A 24957-nucleotide genomic window follows, 5' to 3' on the forward strand; every position below is an offset into this window, starting at 1 on the left:
TCCTCAAAAATGGCAATGCAGTGTGAGCGGGTGAAGTGGAAAAAAGAAAAAAAAAACAACAAAAAACAAATGAGTGGACAATGAGCAATGAGGACAATGAGGAGGGAACAAATGTCATCTCTCTCTATTCCTCATTCTCTTTCTGCATCGTTCTTTCAACATATTTCTCTCTTTGTCTTTAGGTATCTCACTTTTTCACCATCTCGCTCCCTCTCTTTCACCTTATTTCCTTCTCTCACTATTTCTCTTTCCTCTTTGATTTTCTATCACTCCTTTTCTCTCTTTGACCACATCTCCTGCCTCTCATTGTCCTACCATCCCCATCTCTGTCTTTCTACACACCTCTCCCAGAGAAACAGAAAGATAGAGCAACAGAGAGAGAAATGCAGAGACAAATAACGAGAAAAGGTGGCAGAAATATATATAAATATATATATGAGAGAGTATATATACAATACAACATACAATTCTGCATGAAAGCTTGTTAAACCGTTATAATTTCTACATAAATGTGACCAGATCTTCATTTAAATAAAAACAAGAGATAAAGAGAACCCAACAAGATAATAAAACAAACGAGTACATAATTGTTGATCCATTTATGAATTAAATGATCTAACCTTAAATGTGAATTTGGTCAAAAGTATGTGACCTTCTGGAATTTTCAGTTTCATGAGCCTGCTATCAGGCACACACTGAATAAGAATAATATGTATGGAATGACAGCATGGAGAAAGCCACTTCTCTACAGGAAGAATGTTTCTGCCAGTTTAATGTTTGCTAATGACCACCTGCATGAGTCAGAAAACTACTGAAATAATGTTATGGAGGGATAAGGCAAAGATGAATTCTCATGGCTTGAATTTGGCAAAACCGAACACTGCATCCCAGCGTAAAAGGTTAATTCCAACTTTGAAACATAGTGGTGGCAGTATCACGATTTGCAGCTGTTTTATTGCTGGACCAGGACAGCTTACCCTGATTTGATGGAGCTATGGATTAAAAAAATTCTTGAGGAGAATGTTAGGGCATATGTATGTGAACTGAACGTCAAAAGAAGATGGGTCCTGAACAAAGACAACCTTAAAAACACTAGTTTACAAAGAATGGCAAAAGCAAAGGCAATGTTGAATTTTGGAATTAGTCAAAGTCCAGACCGTAATACAATAGAAAGGTTGTGTGCTGAGGCAGAACCTAAGGTGTGGCATTTAAGAAAGCCCACCAGCATACGAGAGTTAAAGCAGGCATGTAAGAAATGGGCTAAGATTGCTGCAAGTCAATGTGCAGGGCCAATTAACAGCAATAGGAACCATTTGGTTGAAGTCGTTGCCGCCCAAGGGGGTCACAACAGTTTGTGAAAGCAGATACTTTTTCCAACACAGACCTTGTTAATTATGTTAATAATGTTCATTATCTCCATATCTATTTTTACGAGTTAAATGAAGATCTGATTCACAAAACTATAAAGTGTTAACAAACTGCACTTAATATAGAGAGAATATACCTCTATATAGCTTCATAAATAGAGATACATCTTTCTCGGTTTATACATATTTCTGCCACCATTTCTATCTTACCCTCACCATGTTTCTCACTATCTCACTGTATCTCCTGCTTTTTTCTTTCTATCTCTCTCTTCTCTCAGTTCAGGGTTAAGATGAATAGTGCGTGTTTGGGAGTGGGTGATGAATGATAATGTTATTTATTGCAATGAATTGAACATGAGCTTGTGCTCTGAGTGTAGTATACCATACTTTCTTCTACTATTCTGCTGCATAATTTCACAATATTTTGCTACAGGCCTGCTGATTTCATGCCCCATTTTTCTTTTGCTATGGATCAGATTCCACAGGAGTGTTTGGTATTCAGTGAGCACCATCTCTGCAACTGAGAAAAGCATTATCTCACAACTTACCTCTACACCAGCCCTAAAGCTACACACAAAAGTGCAGTGCAACATCCTGCCCTGCACATTTTGGTGTTTACCTGCTCAGAGCCAATTAATCAGCTCAGTAACAAACAACTGCTCACATAAGCAGAATGGGTACACCAGAGATGGTGAGAGAGAGTTGATGAAACAGAGAAGGTCTGGAATTTTACTCTGAATCTGGATGTTCTCCACTGTTTCAGTAAGCACAAAGGCTAGGTTTACACAGCAGGTAAAAGTGGCCCAAATCTGATTTTCTCAATAAATCTGATATTTTTTGCCTGTTCACACTATGTTTTAAATGTATGCAACATTAGTCTGAACAGATCGTGCTCCTGAACTGACCCGCATGCACGTCCAGAGGTAAACAGTCATTTATGAAATTATGACGAATGTCGAGTCATACTGATATAAAAGTCGCATAAATTCCGATCTGCCGATCAATATGTCAGATTCAGTGTGGTTTTTGCTGTTCACACTGCTACACAAATGACATATCTGTGTCACATATGAGGAAAAAGATCAGATTTGGGCCACTTGTACCTGCTGTGTAAACGTAGCCTAAGAAATGTCAGACACTACTGGGGCATAGCTGTGTTTTGGTCAGGGTGTTCATGTCTCACCGGTTTCAGAGAGCAGCTTGATGGACTCCAGCACGCGCTCAGTGTAAACGCCTGGCTCATAGTTCTCCATCTCAGCGTTAATGATGTGAACTACACGTGCCGCTCGGCCTCGAATAGCCCCCGCCGTCCTGTCCAGAGTGTCAACATCACCCTCCTGCAGTGCAATCACACACTTATTCACATCCTCCAGGATATGATTCTCTGTGAGAGAGAGATAGAGAAAGAACAAGGGGGAGAGAGAGGGGTATATTTACAAATTTAGCATTATTGCCACACAGAGAAAGCACTCTGAACTATATTGAGAAGAACAACAGGGAGAAAGAGAAACAAAGTGAAAAAGAAGGAAATAGAAGAAAGACAAAGAGAAAGAGACTGAAATAAAGATAAAACAAAAAGAAGAAGAGAGCGAAAAACAAAAAAAAAAATAGAAGGGACAGATTCAAAGCGAGAAAGAAAAAATTTAAACAGTAAGAGCAATAGAGAAAAAAAGAGAAGGGAATAAGACAGAAAAGAACAGATAGAAGAAGAGTGAAAAAGAAAAGAAAAGCAGAGTAGAAGCCGACGTGGTTGCTGATGATTAGAGCTCATGGAGAAACAGATGCGTCCCCAGGAGCGGAGAGGTTTGAGACGGTAAAGCGAGTGGATCTGTAGGTGAAAAACATAGCCTCTTTAAAGATGCACACAAAAGCAGACCTCATTAAGCCCCGCGAGCCCACATCACAAAGAGGCTTTTGCATGGCGCTCATTAGCAATGGAAGCTGGAGCCATCACTTAAAAGGAGCTCATTTTGCCAGCCATTGTTGTATGCGGCTGCAAACATTTCAACTGCATATAGCCTGAAATGCGTCTTTTAATTATGTTTGATTTAATCAACAGAGTTGATGCAAGACAGGCCTTTTGAATATTTTAAGACAAAATGGGACACTTTGCACAAAGCAAAAACAAATAAACAGAAGAAAATTGAAACTTCATAGCTAAAGATGAAGAAAAAATACATTAAATATTTTGCATCTTTGTGCATAATGGTTGCTTTTATGCTTGCAATAAAATATGCAAACCCTGCCTCATAGATTCACTTTTAAATATACAAATGTGTAACTTTTTATTTATTAGTCACCTATTCACATATATTATTTTATATGTGGTACATTACTCCACTCATTGTGGGCCAGTCTGAGCTCAGGGCCACAGCTGACCAAATATTATTTGGAGGGTGGACCATTCTCAGTACATCAGTGACACTAAGATGGTAGTGGCTTAGAAGTATGTAGCACCCAAAACTATTCAGCCAAGAGCAGCTCTGTGGTCAGAAACTGACCACTGATGAAGGGTCTGATCCATCAACAGATGGATTACAGTCTGTACACCTGCATAGTGGAGCTGCAAGGATTTTCTTATAAGTAAGAAGCAGAAAGCTTTAGATTAACATAATTATTACTATGGTAAATACTGTAAATATGTCATGTGACTCAGTATGGAGGTGATGCTTGGCGCAAATGCTCCAGTGTATTATATTTACAATCATTACATTTTGAAGCAAACTAAATCACATTAGATTAAGTGCGTTTAAATGAACACTAATAATATAATTAAATATTACATGTATCTGATTTAGCTAGTTACCAGATTATTCAAGTGGTCAGGTAGACTGCACGCTTATCTTATAATGGATTAAAGCAATTTTCACATTTAAGAGAAGGGGGATTTACGACCAATTTGGTACCTACTGCTCAATGCTGTGCCGTCAAACTATCATACTTTAAGTCCACTCCACACTTATCTCCAAAATCCTGAGAAGATTATGCTCTAATGTACCACTTAAAAACTCATGATAACAAAATGCTAATAAATAAATAAATGAGAATAATAAATGAGAAGTACCTATGCTCAGAACTGTGAATTGTAAGTGCAATTTTCAACCGTAAAAATACTTTCATTTGTTTCAATGTCAAGCAACATTGACAAAAACATGGCATGGCAAAAATGTAAATTATGTTTTGCGTTTTCAGACACAACAGTAACTTATCATTAAACTGGAATCATAATAAATGGTCTCCTCTTATACTTTTCCATGAAAGGTGTGTCCATCCCAGGTTGCTACAAGTGAGAAATGTTTAATAATAACTGTAACACATTGTCAATGGCAATAACTGCAACTTGTAAGAGACGTTTCAGTTTACCTGAAACAGACAGGAAGTCATCGACGGAAGTGATGTCATCCACGGCCTCAGTCAGAATGCGCACCTGCTTCTCCCACTGATCTTTGAACACATCCATGTTATCCTGGGCCACTTTGCTCTGGGGGCGTGCGGCCAGCGTCAGGGCAGCGTTGATCACCTGTACAGATGTGATAACACGTCAAGGTGACCATAAACAATGTGAAAACCTTTGTTTGATGTCTGAGACAGAACTTTCAAATTATATCATCTACACTGAAATGACCAAATACAGTATATTACCTCAATACTGCTATCGCAAAAATGAAAGACAAAACTGTATTGAATTCAAAGATACCAGTGACCCTTCAAACATACCGGTGATGTTGTGCATATGTGGTGTCAAATACATTGGGTTGAAGTACTATTGATACACATCTCAAATTATACTTTCCATATATATATATATATATATATATATATATATATATATATATATATATATATATATCACAGTAGCCCAAAATTATTCATACCCCCGGTTAAAGTTACTTTTATTCAACCATCAATTTTTTTTTTACTTGAAAGTAGCCCAAAATTATTCATACCCCCGGTTAAAGTTACTTTTATTCAACCATCAATTTTTTTTTTACTTGAAACGACACAGGCATCTCCCAGAAGATGTGTGATGTACAACAAGCATCATTGTGGAAAAAAAATTCTCAGCTTTAATTTACATTTGAACAAAAAATGGCATGTCCTCGCTGTGGAAAATCTCAGAGGACGTGGTCGGAAGCCAAAAGTGACACCCGTGCTGGTCAGGAGGATAGTGAGAGAGGGGAAAAAGAATCCAAGGATTACCACCAAGGCCATCCTGGTGAACCAGGGCTTTGCTGGTGGCAATGTCTCAAGGCAGACAGTCCAACGGACACTGCTGGGTTCCACGGATGCAGACCAAGGAGGACGCCACTTCTCCAGAAAAGGCACACAAAAGCCGCTTGGCCTTTGTAAATGCTCAGCTGGACAAACAACTTCTGGTCTTCTGTTTTGTGGTCAGAAGAAACAAAAATTTAATTGTTTGGCCACAATGATGTATCCTTCATTTAGTGTAAAAAAGAAGAAGAGAAGAGAAAAAAGTGAAGCCTTCAACGCAAAGGACACCATCCCCACTGTCAAACATGGTGGTGGGAACCTAATGATTTGGGGGTGTTTTTCAGCCGATGGACCAGGAAACCTAATCACAGTAAACGGCACCATGAAAAAAGAGCAATACATCAAGATTCTCGACAACATCAGGCAGTCTGCAGAGAAACTTGGCCTTGGGCACCAGTGGACATTTCAGCACGATAACAACCCAAAACACGCAGCAAAAGTGGTGAGGAAATGGTTAGCGGACAAAAACAGCCAAACTGAGAAAAAAATCCAACTGAGAATCTGTGGAGGGAGCTACAGATCAGGGTGATGGCAAGGAGACCCTCCAACCTGAAAGAGCTGGAGCTCATCGCTAAAGATGAATAAGCAAAAATACCAGTGGAGACATGCAAAAAGCTGGTCAGCAATTATAGGAAGCGTTTGATTGCTGTAATAGCCAATAAAGACTTTTCTACTGATTACTGAGAAGGGAATGAATAATTTTGGACATGCCACTTTTTGTTCAAATGTAAATTAAAGCTGAGAAATATTTTTTTCCACAACGATGCCTCTCTGCAGAATTAGAACTACAGTGATTATAGCCCACTGTGTCTAGATGCCTGAAAGCTAGCGCAAAGTAAGACACTGCTCCTCCTGCACAACACCTGTGCCACACATTGCCTGGACTTGGGATCTGAACTGAGCACATTTTTACTTTTGACAATAGATTATAAATATTATTTCTGCCAAAGAAAAAAAAAAACAACAATGCTAACACTAGGAAGCAAGCGTCAATATCTGCTAGAGGAAACGATGATCACTAAATGCTTTACTTTGTTACTTTGTTTATTAACAGGAGCAATACATATTAAATTACTATCAGCCCAATTAGCTTCCTTGGACATGCTTCACTGCTGTTTTTACAATCACTGTCATAAATTCAAACTGTCTTCTATTAAATTCACATTGCTACATACAGTATTGAGTGGAATCAATGGCTGTGAATCAAAAATGAATAAAAATGGCAAAAAAAATTACATTTCAAAGTTTTACACATTTCACAATGTGCTCTTCTGTCATTTCTCACTAAAGTGTCTTGGTATGTCTGCTTTTAAACACTACCATCATGTTTTGTCTAAAAATAAACAAAAAACAAATAAAAAAAATAAATAAAACAGGCATCTGACAGGTGTTGAGGTGGTTGAAGATTTGCTACATCAGAAAATTTTCCTTGGCCTTTCTTTCATTCCAGTTTTTTGGTGAAAAACTGTCAAAAGCATCTTCCTTCTTTTCCTCCATTGTAGCATCTGTTGTCTCTGTCCTGCTTTTTGTTGCTGAGAGGGAGCACTTTTCTAAGGGCAGACCTGACCAGGCTTTTTTCATTTTTATTAAAAAAGCGAATCTCTATAGGTGCCCAGACCTGCTGCTTGAATATGATCACACCTCACAATCTCCTACAGTGCAGCTCGTATGTAACTGGACAGTGAAGTGAGATTTGTGTTGAATTCTTAAAATAAAAAAAAAGAGGCCAAAAGGGTCCATTTAAAATAATGCCATAGAAGAAACGCCCATGAAGAACCTTTCAATGTAACACATCTTTTGCATCCCTATGGAATCTTTTAATGGATGCTTCTTTAAAGAACTGGTTTTCTTAATGAGATGGATGTGCAAGTGTGAAGAAGATTTAACAAGCCTCCACATAATGTTAGGGTTTTAGGAAAAACCCTTTAGGTGTAAAATAATAAAAGGGCCAAAGCAGTGGTTTAAGAAGATTCTACAGAAGAACTACTTTTGGTTCCCTAAAGAACTTTTCAATGGATGAGATGTGTGTGTGTGAAAAAGCTTTACCATTAAAAAAATCCATATAATGTACAGGTTCTGCATCATATATTTTCCCTCAAAGCTTTTGAACAGCTCATCCAGTATAAGGCTTATTAGGGCAGTGGTTTTCAAACCGGTCTTCAGGGACCCCCAAGTGGTCCACATTTTTATTTAATCCCAATTCAGAGCACATAGCTATAGAGCAAAGGAATGGAATGGGTGGAGACCCTGAGGACTGGTTTGAGAACCACTGCTTTAGGGAACCAAAAGTAGTAGTTCTATGGCATCATCCCTCAAAACCTCTCTGGCACCTTTATGTTTAATAATGTGAACCAAACAAGTCCTTACTTTGTAAAATACCGTCAATACAGTTTGGAGATTATTAGTCATTTCCTAACAACATTGTGAAATGTTGATATACGATGCCTGGTGATTTTAAGTACACCTCCTATCTACACTCATTGTCTATTTTATCAGCTCACCATGTAGATGCACTTTGTTGTACAGACTCCTATTCATCTGTTAATCTGCATACTTTTTTAGCCCACTTTTACAATGTTCCACCACAGAGCAGTTACGTATTGAATGGTGGATCATTCACAGCACTGCAGTGACACTGTTGTGATGGTGGTGTGTTAGTGTTACTGGAGCTTTTAAACACCCCAGTGTCTCTGCTGGACTAAGAATAGTCCACCAACCAAAAATATCCAGCCAACAGTGTCCTGTGGACATTATCCTGTGACCACTGATGAAGAACACAGCTTGTGTTGGATGACCAAGGCAAACTGTGCAGCAGATGAGCTGTTATATGCAGAACTACACATAAATTATGGTTATTTAAGGGTTCTTTAGTAAAGAAAGTGCTTTTATTTTGAATCATGAACATTCAAAGAGCACTTTGCATTATAAAAGGGTTCTTTGCATCATCATAGAGCTCTTCAGATTGATGGAGTATGTGCCATAGATGGTTCTGTATGGAACCTTTTCGAAGTGTTATATATAGCATCAACAAAGGGTTCTGGTATTGTAAACAAGCCTGACATTGTAACAACAGAAATTAAGGGAAGGTGAAAAGGTTTAATAACTTGACTTGCTTCTATTCTACCCCTACTGAGTTCCAAATAATTGGGTGTTGCTTTTTTGACTGATTACAGGGAGAAAACAGTAAAGCTAGAAAAGGCCTGGACAAATATAATTTTGAGGAAAAGAGGCTTGTGTCCGGCTACTTTTTGTGTTCAAACTGTGTTCAAGACCAATGATAATAGTACACTAGGAAAAAGACGATAATGACCAAACCATCACAATTTGTGTTATTATTATGGTAATTGTTAAAAAAATACTGAAAATATTAAAATACACTAAAATAGATTATATTGATATTACTGAAATGTGTATTTCTTCATACCAAAATAATCAATTACTATTTTAAAAAAACAATTTATCACCAGCACCGCTACTGTAACTGTAACACCTTACTGAAATTATGCATTATACATTGTTATCAAAATGAATAAATATGAAATGGCTTGATCGTCATTGGGCTTGATACCATAGTACATTACTAAAAGCAGAAACCGTCCTATCTCTAGTCTAGATGTAACAGCTATGAGAGAAACTGAAAAACTGATCTGATAGCAGAAGAAAAGGAAAGTGGAGAGGGGGAATAAAGCTTTGGAGCTTTTACCTGAGGACACAGGCTGTCTATCTGTGTCGCAGCCATGCGCACCAGCTTCACTCCTTCTTCATTGTTGGAGATAGAGCAGGCGAGATTGGCCACCTGGGTGGGAGACAAAGAGTGAGTGAGAGATATTGGTGAGATATTGGCTCATCAGGCTGGTTCAAATCCTGCCTGACCTTACATGAACAACGAGGCAGTCTCGGCTTGTGCTTGTGCAAATCCTGGCATTTGGACATGAGCAAATAAAACTGCTGAATCACACACCATCCACACACTTAGACACACACACTTACACACACACACACACACACACACACAAACAAATCCTCTCCCCCTCTGCCATTCATGTCTTCAGCTATCAGCGCTGGTGGGGGATTTCATGGTTGACTTGAGAAAGCAATGTCAGTGCAAAATATGTACAGAGGGTTAGGGCCCGTTCGAGTGTTAGATTGCTATTTGTTATTTCGTAGTGTGAAAAAGATTATTTTAGACCCCCAACATGCCCAAACTTACTCACTTTCCTGTTTTCCTTTCTATTACTTTTAAGCTATAACCTTTATACTCTTTAAGGTATAACTGCATAATTAAATGTTAATTAATGTAGGTTACATCTACGGTGTAAGTTTTGGTGTAAGTTTACATCAAGCCAAAAGTGATATTGTATTGTGAAAAAAAAGAAAGAACATAAATTGGATTTTCTGTTTTCTTTCTACAGAACATGACTGCACACACAACCATAAGTTAAGATTGAAAATATAATAAAATATCTCCTCTTCTACACAAATGTGGTAAGAACTAAATTGTTAGAACCTGCACTTTCTGAAAAAAAATAAAATTATATATATATATATATCAAATTACATGTTTTTATTATTGTCCACTTCTCACTTCTTGACCACTGCTGTTTTTTTTTTCTCAGCAGTAATTATTATAGGTTATTATTATAAGTTATTATTATAAACTACACACCAAAAGGTGTTGCTGTATTCAATATTTATTTAAGTTTCCTTGTATTCAACAGGACTTAATTTCTCATTAATTCTATCTTTTGTTCCTCATTCTAGGGAGAACACAATTACAAGATGAAAGTAAAAAGAAACCAAGAACTGTAGGCACATGCAAGCTGGCCTAACAAATATATAAAAATAAAATATGAAAATGGCTTAAATGTTTTACTGCTTCCTACAAATTATGTATACTATATCTAAGAAGTTATAGAGTACTAGCGTTATATTAAAATCACGGTAACACTTTAATTTAACCCTTCTAAATAACACTGGCATAACCATGCTATGCACACATCACTGCACATGTTGCCATGACAGCTTATGCTTTTTTGCTAAGGACATCAAAGATTATGACATCTGTCAAGACATTTAACAATAATGGTAAGATGATACTGTGACATTGCTAGATATAATCTATCAAGACAGCTTGTGACAGCATATAATATCTACCATGGCATATTTATGGTATGGTTATGTCAATGTTATGCAACGGAGTTGAAGCAGTGTTCATTTTAAATATTTGTCTGCAACCAAATTTGGTTTCATGTTACTGAAAACAATGATTCCACTCTAATTTATATATGCACTGAGCGACACAGAGAATGGTAATGGGCCCTGTCCCTGTCTCTTCCCCTCTTTGGAGGCATGTCATACAGGTGAAAGCAGGGCTACACTCTGCTCTGAATAATTTAAGTCAGAAGTCGCGAAAACACAATTACCCCGAAATGTCAGCGGGCGGCTAATTGGAGGCCGTTGAGTTAGTCATTGCTGATTGGCTGGCTGTGCGGCGGTGTTGCAGGGGAGTCATCCTCGTTAGGGCTAAATATCTGGACTGGGCAAAGGTTCATTACAGGAGTGGCAGTGTGTGGCTGAGCCATTAGTGCCACGTATCGATGCACAGGCAGCGTCTCATTGTGTAATTAAAGTAGCAGATGGCCCAGCTAAAACACAACGCCTCACTGCCTAATTTACACCAGACCATCGACAGAGACCCTCCGTCCTGAGATTAGCACACAGCTTGGCATGTACAAGAGAGAGAAATAAGACTGCTGTTCAAAAGTTTGGAATCACTTGTCATTTTAATATTGAACATTATTTCATACATAATACTAAATATTATATACTGTACTATAGATTTACTTAGTTTTATGTGTTTTATTTAATATTTCAAGAATTTCTGGGAAAAAGTTAAACAGTAAATAATATTCTGTAATTGTGTATTAACAATACTCTCTTGCCAAATCATCTGATTTGAGAGCTGATCACAATATTAGGCATTTTGAGGTGTTCTGTTTAAAACTGTTCAGAATTATTTTTAGAATTATTTTTTAGAATGTATCGGCGACCCAACAGATTTTGAAACCAACCGTTGAATAAAATGAATACATAACTAAGTGTTTTTCTAGGTGAGTTAATGATCAGAAAAACACTAAGTAAAGAAGCACAGACAAAGAGCGCAAAAACTTACTTCATGGGAAAGCTTCTTGAAGGAAAACACAGCCTATTTAATGTTAAAGTGACTCTCCCTCACTAACTACTTGAAGGTAAAGCAACCTCCCCTTTCTCATGCCATTCAATCATCCACATCATCCTCTCTCATGACATCCAGTGACGCACAGCAGTAAACTGTTCTGAAAGTTTATTTAGAATTTGCCAACATGACAGGCAGCAGTATAAAAAAGTCTCTAATAAGCACGTCAATCCTGTTTGCTAACAATATGGAAGTGGAATTGCAAGCAACTGTTTTTCTTTCCTTTTTTTAGACAGGAACGAATGGGATCACTGCCAAGTGGAGGGGGTTAGTGATGGGGTAAACTGAAACATGCCTGTTGGCAGATGCCACTGAAGCAGAGGCATATCGGCAGGCATCTTTTGCTGTTCGTGTGTCACTTGTTTGAGAGGTGAATGGAGGTAAATCGAATCTGCATTAGAGGATCCCTGCTTACGGCCCTCTTCTGCCTTTTTACTCCTGACAGCTTTGAATGGCTTGATGGATTGTCTGGTCTTAAGTGTATGTGTGTGTCTGTGTGTAAGAAAGAGAGGGGGGTGTGCACAAATCTTGTATGTCTGTCAGAGTGAAAGAGGAAGAAAGGAGACGTGAGAAAGAGTGTGATTGAGGCATGGAGACGACGCAAAAGCATATGTATGTGTGTTTGTACATGCACACTCAAAAGGCAATGCACAAGCTGGTGATCTACATTTAACATATCACTAGTCAATGACTGCTGAATATATTTTACATTTTAATATAAACAACAGGACAACATGACATAAATGCTTAACCATAAAAAAATACTACATTTAGTGGTTATGTCTAAGAACACTAGGCAAGCATTCAAAATGCAAGACAAAACTAACAGATGATAGGCTTTAAACCCCTTAAATTCCAAAGTTTCAATTCTTCTCTCTCACTCACAACTTGCATGTTAGATTTTTCATAGCTCCTAAAAAATTGATATGGAGTAAAAAGTCTAAAAGTTAACATCAACTTGTAACTGTCACATGCTTTACTTCCGTAGCATGATGTATTTCTGAGTAAAATGACATTATGGAGCATCTTTGAGCAGGGTTGGAAAATTTGTAATTGTACTTATTATTTTAGACTTACTAATTTTAATACATATTTCAAATAGCATTTGTAATTCACTCAAGCAATACTGAAGCTGTACTCAATTACATTTCCAAGAGAAAAGTATACTTCTTACTCCATACATTTAGACCACCAAAATACGTCACAAATCTAAAAGGCCAAGTGATTTTCTTCTTCCTCACTTGCCAGTCAAGTTCTCATACATTTGAATGTATTTTTTTACCTGTCAAACTCCATCCTAAGCATTATCATTCAGTAATTATATGACAAATAATGCAAACTCGGGGCTCCCGAGTGGCACAAACGTCTAAGCGTTGGCTCTATCATCAGGAGATTGCAAGTTTGATCCCTGATGATGCGACAGCCATCCCTGTCTGAGAATCGAAGTAAGCACAACTGGCCTCGCTGGGTGGGTAGAATGGCCCCACCTTCTCCTCCATCACTCAGGGCGTTAGTCAGCACAGGTGTCTGTTAACTGTCCAATGAGGTTGCATGAGCGGCAGTTTGAAAAGATGAGATTGCTGGCTTCACAGGTCTCGGAGGAAGCCTGTGCTAGCCTTTGCCATAACTATGAACTAGATAAACCTTATCATTTTGATTTCAGCTTGACTTTAAGAGAAATAACCAAAAATATGGCTAAATATGGCCCACCAGATGAGGACAAATGCAGGACCATCTGTTCAGATGGAAATTTATCACAGGCAGATTTTCTGGAGTGGTTGCAGGTAATGGTATTCCTTGTGTAGTTTTCTTGGGGGAAAGTGGTTGGACTCTCCCTGTTGCTAAATTCAGCCCTGTTCTCCTCTCTATCCTCCAGCCTGAATGCCATCCACCTGCACGCATGCTGGAACAGAGCCAGGGCTGCCCAGTATTCCAGCGCTCGATAGTCTGCCCTGGGAACAGGCCAAAGTAGCAGCATTCAGCCAAAACGAGTAATTGCAATTATCTAAAAAAGCGCTCCTCTGTTGCCCGCATTTTCTTTGCTGTCCAAAGACGATACTGGCCTCACTGCCAGGCTAATATTCATGAGTTTCTGCCCAGAGATGTTAAATGTTGCAAGTAAGGCTGAGATCTAGAGTGGGGGAGAGAGAGAGAAAACGAAAGAGGGAGAGTGCGAACTCCGCACTAATGTGATTTGTTTTTGGCCTTTCACAAGCTTTTCATTTGAGCTCACATTCTAATGTAGAGTGCTAATGTAGAGACAGAATCAGGAAAGCTTTTTATCCATCTTTCTAATAATCAACAGGGCTCTAAAAGAAAGCATGTTCACACTGCAAAGTAGTATAAACCTGTTCAAGATGGTAAAAGTGTTCACTAAGGAATCTGCACCAGTACACTGCTCTCACAGCTGCAGAACGATTTTAAATGGCTTTTCCTTTCGAGATAATATGTGAAAACGTTTAAATTTCATTTAAGGATATTTGTTATTGCTATAAACATTAAAAAAGGCATATTTCTCTTCTTTTCAGTGAAATATAGTTCTTTGTGCTGTGGTGAGTACAGAACAAATAATCTGGTTGTCAATCAAAAAGACACTTGTGAATAATGAGAGTGCCCTTGCTAAGACGTACAGCATAAATGATCAACATGCTCAAAATGATATAACTACATAAAAATCATTTACTTTTTCATCAATGAGGAAGTTTAATCAAAAGCGCCTTATTGACTTTTTGAGTCCTAGCTGGCAGGCTTCTACTAACAAATTCCCTGATGTGTGACAATGCTAATTTTAATTGTCATGAGGAGTTTGGCCAGACAGGTAAAGCTGATTAAGCAAGCCTCAAACGTACACTCGCAACAATTTTCACCTGTCACACTTTTGTCAGTTAGTGTGTTCAGCTGCCCAGTGATGTTATAAAAATCACCACTTTTCAAAAAGACATACTAACTGGCTTCATGTGTCTGCAAGATTGCAAGATTTGTGGTATATTACAGGGGAAAACTGGTGATGGCTAAAGATTGGAGAAAGATATATCTTAAAAAAACACTTGGGCCCAATCCCATTTCACCCCTTGCCCCTAACACTTAGCCCTACCCATCCGTTCTGCGCATTTGCGTCTAGGGGTAGGGTTGTCCCGATTGTTGTTGAATATGGAGGGGTAGGGTGAAGTGTTAGGGCTATTTGGCCCTTCAAACTGAGATTTTCCAGAGGCGCACTACAAACGGAGTGTTGAAAATTGAGTGAGAAAATTCCCAGAATACCATGCAAATCATCGGGAAGAAGGCCGAACAAGCAGCCAAAGAGACACATAAATGTAAGTATTTTCTCTGTTATAAAGCCCTTGTATTGTAAGAGAACCATTGTAATGGCTTTTTATGGTCATTTCCTTCATGACACGCATAAAAATCACCAGTAATACGCTGATGGTCTTGGTCGCTACCTGGCGAAATTTCCCGTCCTACCTTAAATGGTGCAGCAGATACGTTCTGGTACCTGATGATGCTGTACCATTTAAGGTGGAACCAAGCTATTTATATTGGGCCTTGGAGGTTTTGAATTCTCCTTTATTTACTACTTATTATGTATGTCCTTTCTTCAAGCATTCTCAAAAACATATTCCTTTTCTTAAGGTAAATACTGTAAAGACTTTATTAGCCATTTTCTTACACTTAGAAATACACTTCTGAGCTTTTATTTTGGTCCAAAAACATTGCACGGTTCAACTGTAGCTGCTTTTCAACAGGAAAGCTAAATGGGCCTAAGTGGCTAAAGGATGTCATCAGCACTTGCATAGACATTCTACTTCCACTGCAGGAACTCTCAGAAGAAGAGTCTGGGGAAAGAAATAGGCTAAGATGTTTGCCTAACTGGTTTCATCTATTCCCTATGCTGGCCCTAGACCGAGCTTAAATAAATCAGCCTGTCAGCACGTCCAGGACGGAGGAGAGCAGTTCACCGGGGAGGTGCAGACACATGCCGCTAAGCGCATCCATGCAAGCAGTTCCCTACAAATCCCCACTGTGTGGTCCCACAAGTACAAATCCAAAAGGCCTCTGCTGTAAACAGGGAGGGTGGCTCACATCTACTCAGATTTAGAGGTTAATTCTAAGAGGAGCATACTCTTAAAAATAAAGGTGCCAGAAAGATTCCTTTGGAGTAATGCCATAGAGAAATTACTTGGTTTACTGAAGATCTTTTTCAATGCATAGGTCTTAACCCCTTTTCACAGTAGCAATGAAGTGTAATTCCCACCTGTTCTGGAGGTCCCTCAGTTGAACCATGCATTGCTGTTCAAAAACTGGAGGCAAATTGGATTACTGTATTCATTGTCAAGCTAGCAAGTCAATTATGAAGTGTTTTTACTGAATTATTATGTTTAAACAATTTTTATTGTGGCAATTGTACACAGTTGTTTGATACAATGAAAGCTGCTTAAAGTTAAAATAAAAAAAACGTTTTATATCGACGTTTTTTTGTAGAACTAAACTAAGTCAAGAACCTTCAGTAAACTTTATTTTTAAGAGCTTTTTGAGAGAGCATTTAATAAAGGACGACAGAGCAGATAGTAGAGATGAGACAGAAACAGAGAGGAAACATTTGTGAACTTTTCTGAAATGATTTTGGTACTTTCTAAAAGTTTCTTACTGAGTCTTTGAAACCCTAAATAAATAATATAAAAATAATAACCCATGAGCCCTTTTATTCCATGTCAGTTTTAACCAGTCATTTTGCTATGCATTTAATTTACAATAAATAATATTTCATATATTATGGTATTTGGTAGATGCACTTATACAGAGTAACTTACAATTTACATGTAATAGAGAAAGACAACTCTAGCGTTAATAGTATGGCGCAGGGATTACTGGTATAGTGTGGTGAGCTTTCCTAGACATGGAACTGAACCCCAGTCTGCTACACAGAGAACAATGATATTATCCACTATACTATATCAATTATAATCACATATTAACTCATTTCACATGCTGTATTGACAGTTTTGAATTTCTTTCAGGGTTTAAAATGACAAAAACCTAAAATGTAAAGCGAAAATTTAAAGGATGTCTGTCCATTAAACAAGTACATATGCAATAGCTGTTTATCAAATTCAAATCACAGTAAAATATCTCTTCTTGTACTAATGTGTTATTAATTGAAAGTTTAGGATTTGCATTTTGGACAGAATTTCTCAGGATGTTTCAGTGAGCTGTAAGTGAAACAATTAAATTGCTTAATAAGTTGTTTCAACACATAAATGCCATGGGGGATCCAGCAGGTTTAAGCTGTTTTAACCACAGAATGCTGTTGATGTTTCATCATGTTTTAGGTATGTAAGGAGAAAATACTGTAGGAAACAAACAGATCAATACAGATGTTCACTCACCCCTTAAAAGCCAGACTATGGCTGCACATTGCTCTCCTATCACTGCCCATCTGCTCATTTGACATTAAGCAGCAGTGCATTAGTCTTTCACACTTTCTTAGAATAGACACTTCAGTCAAGTGTAGAGGAGAGTGGAATTGATTCTGTGCTTGGGATTTGTCATGGCCATGGGACCCTACATCCCTTTCCTGAACTGGTGTTATTATTAGAGTCTACCTGTCCTCAGCCTCCCTTGAGAGAGAGAGTGATAGAAGAGTGGTATGGCTTGCTAAGACCGGTGACTAGCATGCTAAGCTGGGTCACAGGGTTCTGCTCTGGAACCTGGCTGTTTATAGCCCTAAGGACTTATGTCTGAGTCTACCTCTCTTCTGCTCCTTCAGACCGCCTCTTCTCCTCTCACTGCTGTGTTGAGACAGTGAAGAGTCTCTTTTAGAGTGATGAGATTTGTGTCTAGCACACTGTGTTGAAACCAGAGACTCTATTATTTACACTTAAAAAGATTAAGCTTCCAAAAGGTGTTCTCTGGAGCAATAACATAGAAAAAACACTTTCTGCTCCCTAAAGAAGCTTTTAATGGATGGTTCTTCAAAGAACAGTTTTTGTAAATGGGATGTACAAGGGAGATTCTTCATATCATGTAGTTTTCACATAACAAAGGTTCTACACAAAGGTTTTTCCTAGAACCTTATGTCCAAACCATGAACCATTTGGGATCTGTTATATTGAAGTGTATACACAAACATCTATTAATTAACGCTTTCCCACTTCTAGCCATTTGTACTGCTTTTCAGTCTTCAGATGGCCTTCACATGTGATGACCAATTTCTCATTGTGTGCTACAAAAAAAAGCTTTTTTGCAATGATAGCAGTAAGCTTGAATACTGTTTCAGTTTACCATTTAGAAATGGAAAGACTTTTTTTTTTTGAAAGATTCTTCATTGAAATCATCTCTATATCATGAACAAATCATAAAAGAACTACATGGAATCAAACTACTGCCAGTCATGCTGTTTTAAGTATACTTAAAAAAAAAACCCTCTGTCATAGCACTGTTAGAAGCCTACACTGTGCAGTGGACCAATCACAATAGGGGGAAGGTCAGAGGACAAAGAAAGTGGTGGTCAGGAGCTCTGTTTACCAAGTAGCACACACTGTACCACACTCAAACCACAATGTTGTTTGTCCAGAAATATACCATTTTGCTTCTAAATGTCAAGTATGTTGTGGGTTTACTCTTTAGCTTCTCTGTGTGAGGTCAGGTCAGAGCATGTTGCAGGAACGTAAACACTTTTGTAACAGTTTACTTGTACCGTGATACCACAACTGTAACAAGGTACAGAATACACACTGTTACATCACCTAATACATCAAGTTGCTATAAACGCTCAAAATCAGGATGTTTTTACATTTAAGAATGCTCTAGAATATTTAGTAGACACTGCAGTGCCTGTGTTGACACTGGAACATTACGTTATGGCAAAACATAGTTATGTGCTATGAAACTTGGGCTGTACTGGGTAAACCTGACTAGTCTAGTCAACCTATACATTAATAAATGCTAATTGTGGTAATATCAGGGTCAGGATCACAAAAACTTGCTCTGACTGATTGTCGTAACTTGAAGGTTAAGGATAAGATCATGGCTGTTTTAAAGGGGAATTCCACTGATTTAAAAAGTAAATAACAAAATAAATAGATTCTGTATAATTAAATGCTTGAATTGAAAACAAGTAAATCAGAGTAGTTTCATGTGAAATGCTCTATCTTAGAGAAACTAAAGTCTGAACTACCAGTCAGAAATGTTCAGAGTGGTGGTAATAGGAACCAGACATCTGCCAAGTAATTACATGAAATCATTACAAATACGTTGCACAATGCTGAAGACACTACTTCATTATAGTTTTGATATAAACATTTTGCTTAAAATGTATTTTTAAAACCCATTCATAGCGGAGGGGCACATGCATGGTGCTGTGAGGCAAAATAGTGTCCAAAGAAAACATTTTTCAGATTTATTGCTATTTTACTATTAATAATATTACATATAAAAACTCAGAAGACACGCATGGGTTGACTGGTGGTTTTGAATAGTAATTAAATTGGCTATATTTACATAGTGTGACCTTGGATCACAAGTTTCTCTACAATGAACAATTTCTAAATCTAAATGAGTAAATGATGTTGAAAAATAGTTATTATGATGTTGGTGTCAGAACAATCCCCCTATGTAGATATTGTTATATAATTCTATAGAAATATACTGTTAGGCAGATATCTTCCTTTCTATAGCAAAGATAAAGAAGACACAATACGCATTGGCAATGTATGTTATTGTTTACCTAAATGTAAGCCAGATTAGAATTGTACCCCAAAACATATTTTTGTGAGAAAATGATCACGTCCTGACGTTTATACCATTTCACTGTGCTTTTAAAACCTGCATAATTAGTAATCCGTTCTATGCACAGCTTGATTAGATTCAGCCTCAGTAAAGTGTACATTCATTTCAGATTGCATACTGTGGCTGCATCGAGGCACATTTTGTGCTGCACCTTCTTTCATTCATACATCTGTGCTTCACTCCACACAAGCACAGAATCTTCTTCCAGCCTTTGGAGTCCTGAGTCTTAATCATACAAGTCATAGGGAGTTGCTTAAGAAGTCAGGGAGCGTCTCTCCCACTTTCCTCCACCTAGTTCCTCTGCCAAGAAGCTTATTGCCTGGGAAACCTGCAGTTTGGAGTGTGGTATAATTAAGTGCCTCCCAATCAAGCGGCCGATAAACAAAGCGGAAGCTAAAGTGAGTCAAAGCCAGCCAAACAAATGAAAAGAGAAAACTGGGTCCAAAGCCATGCTGTTTACGTTGCCTCTTCTTTAGGCAAATCCACCTGTATTTATTGCCAGTGCTGGCTTAAAGAGGCCAAAACAACAACACTAAGGTTGGGAGATGTAACAGATCTTTTGACTCACGCCAAGCCCATCATAAATGCTTAATGCAAAAGGCCCAAGGCTGATCTGCAGGAAAAAAAAACACATGCATACATACTGTACACCATTAAGGCCTCTTTTAGCACTAGTCCATGTTGTATTAGCATTTTGCTCTACCGTCTTAGATTTGCAGTAAATTGAATATTGATTGCTGCATCCACAACAAGAGTAGTTTCATTCAAAACAGTGGCTTATTGGTTTAATTCATTTCTCACACATTCCAAAATGGTAAAAAGGCAACGGAGGTCATTTAAATCATAACAGAACACCAACGCTTGTAAAGTATTTAAAAACATGGTCTAAAGTCCAATGATGTTGTTTAACAAATGACATAGGAGTAAAAAGTCAAGGCTCAAAGCTCTGCTCAGATTGGCATATAAATGTTAATAACATTGAAGTTATTTTGATGAATTCTAAATATGATTCATTGTCTGTGGTAGAGTGCTTATGTCTGTGAGCAGGCACCCGTGGCTTGTATGGGCACCCAGGGACTCATTTCTAGTGTATAAAACTTTACTGACCCAAACACAGGACATGGAAAGGTAATTGAAAACAATATAAACCATCCATAAAGCTGGATGGACATGCTTGACTTTGAGGGCACAAGGCAGCAAGGGGAAGCGGCGATCCGTATTGGCTAAAGAAAGGCCAGTTGGACTGCCCAGTCAGAGCAGCTTACTGGGGATTACTGTCCAAAATATCAAATGAGCATGAAATCAGTACTGGCTGATTCTAAGGAAATATGCCTTGTCTCAATTTGGACACTACACTCTACATTCTTACACTACACACTTTATACTGTACTATCTATTTTCTTCAAAATAAATATATCAATAGGTGGTTCTTTAAAGCTTCTACAGAAAAAGTACTAACTAAGGAGTGTTCTAAGGGGTTCATTGTTATTTCCACTTAAAAGAACACAGAACTTAAACTGAGACATCATTTTCATCTGTTTGAAGGATGATGTACAAAGCTGTGGCACAACCAGCATTTCATTTCAGATAACTGTGGTCAAAGCATGGGGAAGGGTAAATGCTAATTAACCACAGTCTTATTTATTCATTTTTTTTATTTGATTGATTTTTTTTCAGTATTAGCTATTTAGGAGTGGCATGCAGCCATGTAAATGTTGCGATGGCAATAGCAAAAACTGTATTAAGTAAGTATTAAGCATCAGCATTGTTATTAGACTGATAACAATTATCCTTGTTGCATTTAGAAGTTAATTCAGAATGAATTGTTATGTTAGTAACAATTTTTGAGGTTTTCTGGGATCACTTTTGTGTTTTAAGGGTCTGAAATGCTGAATGGATGATGTTTCCTAAGCCTAAGTTCTCTGTAATGTGTCTTAAAATATGAATTTAAAAATGAAACTCTATAAAATGGCCTGAGTAGAAACTACAAATGTAAAAAAAGGGTCCAATCTGTGATTAAAGTTTTGTTGGGCCCTATTTGTAATCAGATATAAGTTGGGTATGTTAGGAAGCCATATGTTCACTATCTTTATAAGTAAACGGTGAATATGCCATTGTTAATGAACTCAGTTCACTCGGAACAACAATAACAGAGATCATCTCAGTCAGTGGTTGATTGTGATATTTCCTGAAAAAGGTAAACAGTCTACAGCAGTAGCAGCTAGCTAACCAGAGAGATCAGGTGAGTAGCAGAGGCTAAAGAATGACCTGTAATCCTCTTATCCATTTTGCTAAAATGTGAGCAGGAACTGTGATGCTGTAGGCTAGTTAACTAACTAAGCTAGCTAGTTGGCTAGTTGTACTATACACCTCTGATTTAATACTGTAGTGTCGGCGTAGAGGCAAGAGGCCTGTGGCAGATGCTGCAGCAGCGTTTACTGCATGTTTACTATGTCTGTGCTATAAGAAGACTAGTTGTGTGAGAGATTGGGAGCTGATGGGAACTTTTTTTTATTAAAATGTGGCTGTGCTGTGCTCAAATTTAGTTCATCTTTTGTGCAACCTGCCCAACCCCCCCTCCCTTTCTACACCAATGATTAGAATTCAACATGAAAAGTATTTCAATTATTTAAGAAAAACTGTAAGGAAAGAAATGGCATGGCCAAGTCCTACCGGCATATTGATCAGTTCTTGAAAGGGTGCAAGCCAAGCACTTGTGCTTGGCAGTGAAGCACAATTATGAAAATGGACTGGAAGGTTTTTTTTTTTTTTTTTAATTTATCTGCATATGTAACAATGCCCAAGAGCCAACCAGTTAAAAAATGCTCAGGAAAAAACAATGCATTTAGATATGTTTAATTCTGAGTTAATCCAGGCAGAGGACTACTGTACGAGTCCTGACTCCAATGAGAAAGCTGCCTTTTGTGATGGACTGCCTTTCTTGCTTGGAAGGATGTATGCTTTTTCGGAGGCAGATCTGAGGGGCAGGGATATTGAAAAGAGAAAAGGAAAGAGAGATCCTTTGTTCTTTGTCATTGGTGGACTGGTGCAGTGTGGAAGGTTCTTGCTTGAGTGGGAAAATATAGGCCCAAGTCGAAGATGCTGCCAGTCAAGGATTGGCTTTCGTTCAACAGCTCTGTCTGGATGCAGTGAGTGTGTTTGTGTGTGTATTTGTATTGACAAAAGGCGATTACTGATCTGCTCACCCTCAGCAGGCTTAGGAGGGCATCCTGTTAACCACAGAATGTTCCAGTCTCACAAATAAATGAAGGAGTAAACAAATAAATTCCAATATCTGGGCTCAAACGAGCCATCTGCAGTTTACAAATTTACACTGATCTGGATACTCATAGACTGTGGAAGGTTTAGTATACAGTGAGCTTTTTATAATGAATTACAAGTGATTGTGATGGAAGCAGAGGTGGGTAGAGTATCCTAAAATTATACTCAAGCTGAAGTCTTTGTCATGTAGAAATTAAAGTAGCTTAGCAAAAATAACCTAAATAAAAAAGTATCAGGTCAACAACTTCTCAAGTACTGAGGTCCCTACAGAACTGCAGTGGAACATCTTAGTATCTCCAGCGTCTATCAGAATTGGAACCCAAGATCATTAGAAAAACCTCTCTTTTTCTCTTCATAGAACTGTCTCTGATAAAGCTAATTTCTGACACTGGATTCTAGCAGCATGTTATATAGCTTGTAAAAGTCAATGCATGCTTTACAGTGACTGCTTAAATTACTCCTGAAGTGACAAAAAATGAGCTATAGCACAGAGCAGTTGCTGTTTACCACTGACTGAAATGCATTATTCAAGCTGCCACTTGTACTGGTAGTTAGTAAAGTATCTAGGACATTTTAGATGAAGTCACAGCAATTGGTTGATGCCACTGTCACTTTTTAATTATGTTAGTGGCTAATCTGACATTTTAGGCCTTTAGTTCAGCTCCTGAAGTTATATCCAATGGTAAAGCTAGCTTGGTTGGAAAATAAATAGTGGCGGAAAAAAAAGAACGGATCATTTTCTCTTGGGCATTTTAAGACTTTAACCTTTTTGTTTCCAAATAATTTCAAAAAGTATATACAACAATTTCAGGGATGTATTTTTTTCATATCACAGAAATCATTAGGCCTTCTCTGAAGACCTAGATGGCTCAAAGCTGTTCCTCACTGTTTTCTATTGCAGGTTGTAGTCTAGCAATGTCTCTCTCTTACTGTCCAATGTAACATAAGACCAAAGAACTCAGGAGGCCTTCTTCATCAGAAACTTAGCTTTAGAGACCAAGTTACAAACTCATTACTGCATGGATGAATCTACTTTACCTAACTGATTGCTAAGGTAACTACAATGTCCAGTACATCATAACATACATTTACATACACATAAAGGTGTTATGCTCTGTCAGTGAAAACTTTCCATTGCCAAAATGAAATATGTGCCACCTTTCAGTGCCTTTTGGGAAGGGCACATTTTCCATTAGTGCTCACAGTGATGCTGACTCTCTGTCTGTTGTTTTCATGTATATATACTCATGTATATACACAACAGACATCTAAAATACATTACTGTGCTCCAGGACATGTCAACACTTAATGTATTAACCTTTAATTAACCTTTAGCGCTTCCCAAGGAGCAGAGGTGACAGCTAGACAGACAGAGAGAAATCCTGAGGGCACAAAAGATATTAGTCACTGTGGTCAATTCCAGAAGGTGACAATCTGGAATATACAAGTAATCAAGCGATTAAAAATCTTTTAAAGATTCCAAAATGCTTCAATATATACTATTCAATGTTTTTTTAAAGATTTTCTTACTATAGAGAGCAGTAGCAGAATATAAATATGCAATATCATCATGCAAAAGGCCAAATAATTTGTTGAAGATTCATCTGGAACATGAATATTAGTTCAGTAATCAAGTTTATTCAAGTAACTGTGACAGCACTTTATGACGTTTATTTCTGGACTAGCCTAACATGAAATAACATTTCCTACATCAACCTCACTTACTCTGTATTCTAAAAGAAAGAGAAGGTGCTTTTAGTGCAGCTTGCTTGTAGAGGCAGTGATCAGCCTAATATATTGATCACTCGAGGCCCTTTTGTAGTAAATGTGAAATTGGCTTGCCCAATCCATCTCTGCCTACGCCAGCCACTGCCTTTTGTTGAAGCCTTTCGATCTTCCACACTGTCACACTAGGCACTGTTTCTGCTCTTGATTTATGAACAGGCCGAATCATTTGGACCACCAAGCTGGTTACTTCACTTCCCATGCTTTTGAAAGGACAACTGCAATAGAGTT

The 24957-nt window shown here is 37.9% G+C and overlaps 1 protein-coding gene across 1 annotated transcript in view; it reads right to left on the bottom strand.

Moving 5' to 3' along the window:
• Positions 1-24957, bottom strand: part of ctnna2 (catenin (cadherin-associated protein), alpha 2) — a 539090-nt gene that overhangs the window by 31521 nt on the left and 482612 nt on the right. Inside the window, exons 10-12 of the mRNA XM_017709467.2 lie at positions 9343-9435; positions 4731-4887; positions 2551-2751 (exon numbers count right to left, since the gene is read on the bottom strand). Of these exons, the coding sequence (XP_017564956.2) occupies positions 2551-2751; positions 4731-4887; positions 9343-9435 (451 nt within the window). The remainder of the gene's footprint in view (positions 1-2550; positions 2752-4730; positions 4888-9342; positions 9436-24957) is intronic.

Source organism: Pygocentrus nattereri, chromosome 22, assembly GCF_015220715.1.
Source record: "Pygocentrus nattereri isolate fPygNat1 chromosome 22, fPygNat1.pri, whole genome shotgun sequence".
NCBI lineage: Eukaryota > Metazoa > Chordata > Actinopteri > Characiformes > Serrasalmidae > Pygocentrus > Pygocentrus nattereri.